The sequence below is a fragment of the Sphaeroforma arctica genome (genome assembly GCF_001186125.1).
Source record: "Sphaeroforma arctica JP610 unplaced genomic scaffold supercont1.663, whole genome shotgun sequence".
In the NCBI taxonomy this organism is placed as follows: domain Eukaryota; class Ichthyosporea; order Ichthyophonida; genus Sphaeroforma; species Sphaeroforma arctica.
The window spans coordinates 42,604-52,089 of NW_014039895.1; the positions used below are offsets into that span (position 1 = coordinate 42,604).

At 39.9% G+C, this 9,486-nt stretch overlaps 1 protein-coding gene across 1 annotated transcript; it reads right to left on the reverse strand.

The window, feature by feature from the left end:
• Nucleotides 1–6,546: 6,546 nt before the first annotated feature.
• Nucleotides 6,547–9,053, reverse strand: SARC_07915 (hypothetical protein; the record flags this gene model as incomplete). The annotated part of the gene is made up of 5 exons (XM_014298131.1): nucleotides 6,547–7,023; nucleotides 7,153–7,301; nucleotides 7,697–7,781; nucleotides 8,030–8,098; nucleotides 8,938–9,053. Coding segments are annotated over 5 exons (425 nt in total), but the record flags the coding sequence as incomplete, so codon positions are not given.
• Nucleotides 9,054–9,486: the final 433 nt, after the last annotated feature.

Sequence of the window (9,486 nt, forward strand, 5' to 3'; positions counted from 1 at the left end):
ATTACCATCTGTCATGGGACAGCTGGTAGACTTACAAGGATGTCAGCCAGTATAAATTTCTCCACCTGGGACCTGACCTTATGCTCCCACAGAGCCATTAGTACGGACAGGCACCCCTCGTCTAGCTTCTAACAGATCACTCTGTATCTTACACCCTAATGGTAGACCCCATGTCTCATAAGCTATTTCTACAATCACCATGTCCTGCTCCTTCGGATAGCAAGCCAAAACAAAATTGTGCAAATCAACTTCAATTTGTTTCATATTCTTCATTGATTGCTTACCAAAATCCTCAAGTTTTACCATTCTCAAGCATGGTAATATTATCCTGGGAATGCCGCTCTGAGACTGCACTCTTGCTACTCTTATACGTCCTTTAAGAGGAAATACTCTAAATGTACATGGTCTACATGGGAAAGTCTCAAATGTAAAACGTTCATACAGATTTACGGGTACGTTTTTTAATTGCTCAATGAAATTCCCTAAATGTGGTATTCAATTCCTTTCTCGAACTTACTTCAAATAAAACCTAAAAAGTACATTTAGCGACTGTTATATGTACATTTAGCGACTTTCCAGTGCTGTATTTTTTTTATGACACCTGGGTTCGACGCAAAGCTTCTTCCCTTAAATACATTCTGGAGGCCCATAGGCACCACGGAACCTCCCCCTGATGTTTCAAACCCAGCACCCGCACATCCTGTGTGTGTACGTTAGGCCACAATCGAAGAAATGTCGATAGATGTCAAATGACTTCCGCTTATTAATTTGACAATATTTCAGACCCATCATTGGAATGTAAATATGATTGAGTGTGTGTTTGTTTACATTGTGTATGCGATTGTAGAGAATTCCAACTTCTTTCTCATTGCTGTCATCATCTTATTTGCACTACCCACAGCACAAAGAATAGGAAAAGAGCTACACATCATAAGATCAATATTATACAAAATGCCATATATGGTTCATTATCAACTCGTACATAGGAGCAGGTCATATCCGTATAAAATTATATCTTTATAGATGTCTGAATGCTGATTGGTAGCTAAGGACAAAATATCAATGGCCGATTCGTTATGATCTCGTGCTCGGGAACAAATCCTAACTAACTTTCGTCGTAAATATCCGTTCGCGTATCAAGCTTGTACTGGCCGACTTCCCTCGTGAGCTATGGCCGCTGGCTTGTTGCTCATTCTGTTCACGTTCAGTGGTGCCAGAAATTTGGCCTCTACAAACTACGTTTTATGCGTGCCTGTTGTCGGTTTCTAAAAAAAAATCAAATACTTTGGATACCTTTCTAGTGATTATGATTACGCTCTAACATGCTCGCGCTTTTACTGGCCGACTTCCCTCGTGAGCTATGGCCGCTGGCTTGTTGCTCATTTTGTTCACGTTCAGTGGTGCCAGAAATTTGGCCTCTACAAACTACATTTTATGCGTGCCTGTTGTCGGTTTCTAAAAAAAAATCAAATACTTTGGATACCTTTCTAGCGATTATGATTACGCTCTAACATGCTCGCCCATAGTAAGATCTTCTTCGATTTATTACGTTCCGCTCACACTATCCAATCATCTGCGATTGAGGTAAGAATAATCGCCTGGTAATGGGGGTCGAGTACGATTAAGCAAGTATAAATCTATTGCTTACGTCTTTTGGGCTCTTGAATAATGTTCGAGAGGCCGCCATTTTGATACCGCGTGCCAAGAAAGATACCAACTTCTTTTTTTACGTGAACGTACAAGCAAGTCTTTCGCACCTCGTGACTGTCAGGTTCGTACTGAGACCACCATAGATTTCGATAAGTTTGTCATATAAACGAACAACTTGCCTTAATAATATGATCCCTCACACTGCCAATCCTCACAAGCTTTATATGCTGCGGCCTGGTTGTTTGCTATTTTCTAAAATCGAATAGCCGAACATACTGTCAATTTATATTTTTCAACAATCCGAAACATGTCGCGCTCTAAAGAATACCAACAACATATTCATTTAAAAGATTATACTAGTAATAGAATTGGACCGCACATGTGCACGGTCCGAGTCGTTGTTCCTTGTGTACAAGAAAGCGTTAAAGCTTCCTCCTTTTCCCCAGGCTATATTATATTCAACAAAGTTCTAAGACTCTAGAATGATTTCTCCTTTCATTGCTTCAAAAATTATCAAGCAATAGGGAAAAGAGAGGTAATGTTTTAATCTTTATCCACTCACCTGATTCTGTCGGTATGTATGGGATTAAATTGTTTCAGTGGCCGCATCGAATTGATATAGAACATCATCAACATGTATCTCCCACAAAATAAATTGATACAAAGTCTGACTTCTATAGTTTAGTTGACAATTCTTGATAATTCGCCCTGTCACATATTTCGCTACGTCTGTCCCAGACGAGGATGCCATTTCGACACGGGGATCAATCAAAACTTTACCGAATTATATCCTATAGAGACATGACTTTTCTCAAATATGTAAAACACACCTTGATGCGTCGTCATTATCGTTGTTGATAATAACTGTTGTTCTCATTTGACTGGATGTGCATTCTTTGTCTCCACTCATGAAGAGAGCCTGACCTAAATAATGTACAAACTTTTGTCAGCATGCACAAGTTTTATGGCCGTGAAAATGAATATCGACTTTACATTACCTCAAATATAGTCTTTAGACTAACTAAACTATCAGAGATGTGTAACCTGAAGAACACACTTTCACTCGTTTCCGTGTCACATCTCACTGGCAAATTTTCATTCTGTATACAATTTCCCAATCTATAATTAGCAGTGCACTACCAGGGGAATTAGTAAATCGAACATATCAGGCCGAATTTCATGCATCAGACGCACCACTGAGAGAAAATTTGGCCGCAAACCGCAATTAACACCTAGTCAACGAAATAAGACGCTTGGCAAGTCCAAAGTGCTAATGACTAGCAAAAGTACGTTGTATCCATCTACGTTGTTAAGAAAGGGAGCGCGCAAGCAGTGGGGGTAGTGAATATGCAGAGAAGATGCGAAAGGAGGTGATCAACGTAGACACCAATGTAGCAATAGATACTCCGTCAAAGTTAATGTCATTTTATATCGGTGACTGGATCTTGCAGATAAACATTGTATTACAATTATGCGAACCGGGGGAATGGATCAAAGGCTCGCCTATAATCTACCATTTGTCGCCACTACCCTTTCAGGCCGTTGGCTTCTGCGATGCTGATGCACATAGAATATGGATGAATGACTTACACAAGTATCATAAGGCAGAAAGCTTAAGACTTATGGGACCCGCAAAGCTGACCGAGAAGATTTCGGTATTGATTCCGTGGAAGCATAGGAAAGCATATTTGAACTCAGCGATTGTCACATTAGAGAAAACAATCGCTATAGTTACTTTTTAGATGGTATGCCGAGTCCTGCGAGAGCTGACGAGCAATTCAGTTATATAGTACGATGGATGAAATGTTTCCTCACAGATAATGTTGCAAACAGCTTTATAGTAGGCGGTGTAACCCAACACGACAGTTTAGCTGTGGAGTTTTGCCTTGTGCCCATGGTAGAGCAGCATCAGAAAACTCACAACTCGTGTATGATTGGGAGGCGTTGTCTTTGCACGACTATATCTCAAGTGTCCAACTGACAACAGAATTCGAAAATGAATTTCCGGAATACTATTCTCCTATGTTCCTGAAAAAGTGCATCACAGACCACGTGAGTTGCGCATCAGACAGTGAATGAAGTAGCATATATCAATACCAATTAACAAAAGACATCATCTCTCCCTCAACATATTTATTTGTAACGAATGCATATAGCCGAAGGCTCTTTAATTCAAAGTTAAGCAACCTTTGCACGAACAATCTAGTAAATGTACATCGAAAAAGTGAAATTGTCGCTAAATGTACATTTGTACTTATGTGATCAATATGTCAGTACGTTTTCATTGGTAAAGAGTGGATGAACATTTAGTGGCCTTTTCTACGTTTTCAATGTACATTTAGATATGAGTTCTTTACCACCTTGATTTGTGTGTGCAACAACGCCTATCCCTTTGGGATATAAAAAACTGCTTTCTTATCTGATAATGGGCGCAGACCAGACCAGAGTCTCACGCGAGATATTGTCACCTCAGCAAAGTTCAAAAGTGAGTGAAACATATCCAGATATGTCGTGTTAGTCCTGACGTGATACATTTCTTTCATGATCAGCAAGCCATTTTGTTAAATAAGCATGTCATTATATACTGGAGATGCAGCAAAAGTCGTGTGCTAAACGTTTTCAATGCAGATTCCACACATGTCCGTCAGCCTAATTTCACCACTTTTGGATGGGTTGTCTAACCGCGGATTTATAGCTGTGGCCGCTGTGTTTCAAAGTAGGAAGTTTGACAGCTTTGACAAAGGCTGCGAAGCCTCAAGTCAAAGTCAACTGTATGTCCATAGTAATGCCCGATATGGTGGCGATTGTGGCAGTATCATATTTACTGGTTTGTCGAGACTTGTTTTGACATTGAAAGAGTAAATGATAGTATTTTTTGCTTTGAATTTCAAACCATTTCGGCGCACGTATATATCTTGTAAATAGGTAACTAGCGGACTTACTGTGAGTTCGCCGGAACAAATGAGACCAAGGCACCGTCGAAGGCGGACTTTTATGAGGAGGCATAGTGCCTCTATGTCATGAAGTCGCTATGGATACGCTTTGTATCATTAATGGCTGGCTTGAGGAACAAAGAGCCGCATGCGGACATCTTTTGTGCAATCATCCGACGTTGCTGAACCATGCGCAAATGTATTTCCAGATAATATTTCACTGGCTCGCCGAGTAGTGGGCCGATGACTGTTTGATAAATTGCAAAGTCAATGAATTGTTATTGAGCTAAACTGGCTGCCGTCTTATAGTTGAATTACTTTTCGACTACAAGTCGAAGTCCAATTACTTTGCTACTTTGTTTTAATAATGCTAACAAAAGTCACATAACGCATTGCATCTCTCAGACCAGACACAGATAGGATGTTGGGAATATTTCAGTGGCTCGCCGAGTGGTGGGCCGATGACTGTTTGATAAATTGCAAAGTCAATGAATTGGTATTGAGCTAAACGGGCTGCCATCTTATAGTCGAATTACTTTTCGACTACAAGTCGAAGTCCAATTACTTTTGCTACTTTGTCTTAATAATGTTAACAAAAGTCACAACGCATTGCATCTCTCAGACCAGACACAGATAGGACGTTGGGAAACGTATGCTCAACCAACTATTATTGCTCTTCTGGATGTTCGTATGTGAGGAGTTTGTCGCGCAGGAACGAGAGACTAATTTAAAGATTTGATCTTATGACATAGTCTGCATCGATTTGGAAACGAGCATTTTCTTGGATTATTATTTGGAAAGTTCGAGATCACACTATGAAGTTTTATCTGAATACGCGGCGGAACGGTTCATGCAAAGGCAGCTCTTATGCTCGAATAGGAGTTAATCGAATTATAGCTTACGCGACTCCCCCAAGACATATACTTCGAAACTGGCCGAGAAAAATATGAATGAGCTTTATTAAGGGAATGATTCGACTCAGTATATAGTATCCGAATCAGTATGCAGCAGTCGAAATCACAACGACTCTTAGCACCCAGAGCTAGTTAATTCGCTGTATTTGCTGGAATTCGCTGTAGTCGCAGTTGAGAAGAATACGCGACGGTGTAAATGGATGCATTCAGTGAGCCAAGGGAATAAGTTTAAACGATAAACATAGAGAGCACAAATCATGAATACCGAAATACACCAAGGAGACGGAATCCGACAAACCAAATTCAAATGTTTCCGAAGAAAATTTTTATTCTCAAATATTGTCATGTACACAAACCCATACAGGAAGCACAAGAGTCATTCAGCGTTTGTGCCAGATATACTTTTTAGTAAAATTCTTTACGACATAGCAATTGTATATCATAAACACTGAAAGTACATATGTCATAGGCTCGCAGGTTCTTCATGTCAACGTATGACCGTACTGATCAACAAGAATTTGTCGGAATAAACTAGCTATTTTATTGGAAATTAATAGATCTTGATATGGACAGGAATGTCAAGTTGATATCGTTGCAAAATGAAGCTACAGTTTCGTGCTGGCCATTCTGGAGAGCTCACGAACGGTTCATAGATCCAACTCTTCAAAAACGAAAGTTGAGGGGAAAGTGATCGAGGCAGCGTCATACGATGCTGGCGTGGTCATACTATCAGTCGATTTTTCATTCTCCAATTCTACAAAAGTATCGGATGGAGCACGACCAGGACCAAAATTGGAAACCAAATATTCCGAAATACTTGCGCTGTAGAGAATTGTGGCTGTAGAAACATGTGTCTTGATCTCATGTTGGAATACCGTTCAGTACACAGCACGAAGCGTATTACCAAAGATAGGAAATGTACAAATGACAAATTACAGCACCCGACTCTTGCAGGTGTGCATTGTAGCATGCTTGGATTCAATCTCTGGCTACCACGGCACAGAACACAACATGTATTAATGGGTGAGCGCAGCTTCCAAATCTACCTTGGTGTGTCTTAAAAAAAAAGCATCTTTATTTCGTACCTCGCAATCGTAGATACTTGTCAGTCGAATTTACTCTAGTCTGTAAAATTGTGTGGGAGCTATGCGAAGGTTTTACATGATACATTGGTAAGTAGCTAGGATAAAAAGTTAGTCGCTTCTGTGATATCAACCGTCTCACTGAAGTGCCATCCTTAATAGCCAAGACCGTTCACCGCCTTGTATTCTCATTCATTTCAGTGCGAAATGTACAAAACTGCTGGTGTGGCCCGCAGCAGATAATCTTATACTAAGTGAGCTCAGGGACTTAAAAACACTTTTCGATCTGTTGTTGTCAATCTTGATTTGTTCTATTCCAATACATTCGGTCGTGGTGTAAAATTATAGTCAGTCTCACATGGTGCAGCGCTCGGAGTGCTGCGTTTGGGGTTATGTTTGGGTTTGCACCTGGAAGCTTCGTGAATACTCCGAAAGAGCTCATCTCTGTCGAGGTTGAAACAAGAATGAAAACAAATGCTACATTAATATACAGTAGTAAGCCTCAAGCTTTGAGACAACATGAAATAATAGCAACTAATCGATGAAAAGCACTCGCCGATTATAAATACCCACCTCATCACTCAACGTAGGACTTGGTGGCGCTCCAACAACAAGATCGCTATTTGCAACTAACCCTGACCTGGTCTCTAGTTCAACTTTATGGTCGCTCACTGACGTTTGTTGAGAAGCCGCACCTCCAGCAGTTTCGCCTAGAGTGATCTCTAATAGAGAAGCGACGAGCGCAAATGAGCTATGTTTATAAAACTCTTACATTCTACATGAACATGATGAGGTGCGTTTCCCTGTGATGGAAACTGAACACGCTCTACGTGGGGTAGACAGCAAAAACACAGCCACATGAATTACTAGTATGCTACCCAGAGAATAGAGCTGATTAGGCTCTGTGTATTTCATAGCTAGAAAGGTATGTAAGAGTGTCCAACTGCTGAGGTGTATTGTAAAGAACACGTTCATACTATGATAAAATCTCGATACTGCACAACGTTAAAGAAGTTTCAAATGCCTTTTGGGTCAAATATTCTACAGCCATGACTATAGTGCAGGTCTTCTCGTAAACATGGAAAATTAAAACATGTGTTGCAACCACAGTACTCACGGAATAATCCAGTCTCCGATAGAAGTTCGAGCTGTGTGCGTAAGGATTCATTGACCCAAGGGCTGGCTAGGACTTGACTTTTTTTCTGCTCCCGGCATAAAGGAAAGCGAATATTTCATAATAAGGATCACATCTCAAGAGGACTTATGATATCATTGAGCAAAGAGGAAAAATATGCAGACGTGCTGCTGCCTGAGTGCACTACGGATATTAGTGAGACGTTGATTAAAATCAGCAAGAGAGCTTCCCTTGAAACGCTGGTGCAGAACCGAGAGTGATTCAAGATGAAAATAATTAGCAGGGAAATCGAGAACATGGAAAGAGCAGATATACCTCTCGGAGATACTCTATGTCCACGTTGAGCGCTATGAGAGCTACACAGGCGGTAGAGACTTGCGCGAGCTAAAAGTGAGCATGTAAATGAGGGGAAGCACCGGTCAATTTGTGATAGAGAATCAATTGCGGAGGTTCGTAGGGGGGATGGGTTGGGTTGGCTTGTGAATAATCCAGATGCGACCACATACATGTATCACGCCAAGAAATATATGATCAAGCCAACAAGCACACAGGATACATTCCTATACAGGGGGGAGCGGGGGCTTCCGAACAATGCGAGACCGGAAATCTTGAGGATATAAGTCCCCAAACAATATTATCGGCAATCACTGGTCACTCCGCATCTTGCCAAACCAACTACTGAGGCTTTACATTATGATTATGAAAGCAACGACAGAGAATTTGCATGTGAAATTGACAATTTTCATCGTAGATTAAAGTCTTTCCAACAGATAGATTGAAATAACTACGTACAAACTTAGATTCAAATGCATCTCAGAAATTTAAAATTTATATAGCTGTTCTGCCACTTAGAGTTCGATGACCTTGTATGTAATCATGGTTGCACAACAGTTGTCAAATGGCTACCTGCCGAAAGACAACGATGCATGAGTATGACAAATGCATGCCAGTACCCAATATCTGTTACTTTGGAAAATGTTTTCGAGAAGGTAGAAACAGTTGTACCCCTATTAATAGAATAGGGAGTTCCCATGTTTGTAAAATCACCAAAAGGTACTACAGAAAAACTTAGGATGATCAAATTGGCTCTGCTTACTGAGTTAACTGGCAATCTAATTGAAAAAGGGGTCGGGTAGTTATCGCAAAACACATAGTGGCAAGTATCGTGGTAAATTCTAGACAGCATATCGTGAATCAAACTCCAACTTCGCTACCCAACACACCTGTATTGCTCGCGTCTTAAGTATGCGTAGCATACGAAATAACGCGTCGGTCAATCTGTGCTGTTGCTCCTCACAGTACTCGACCAATTCGTGTTTATATGCACTGAATAGCTCCTGGAAGGTTATAACATAAGCGTTGTACAAGATTTGATCAAAAGGTTGTTGAGGACACAGCTGAATCGATTCATGACCATATCCGACCCAAAAATACAGGAATAGCCACACGCTGCAAAATATATAAAACAAACAAATAGTATATACTGCTCAAGATTTGCATTTTTCACTTATGTATAGGTCAAAACCGAAGTTGACACATGGCTTATTTCGCAGAACGACAATACATTCTAGAACAGTGAATACACATTGTGTACTTTATATATATATATATAAATATATATATACATACATACATATATATACATATATATACATATATATATATATATATATAATAATATATATATNTATATATATATATATATATATATATATATATATATATATATATATATATATATATACACACACTANATACTACTAATATACATA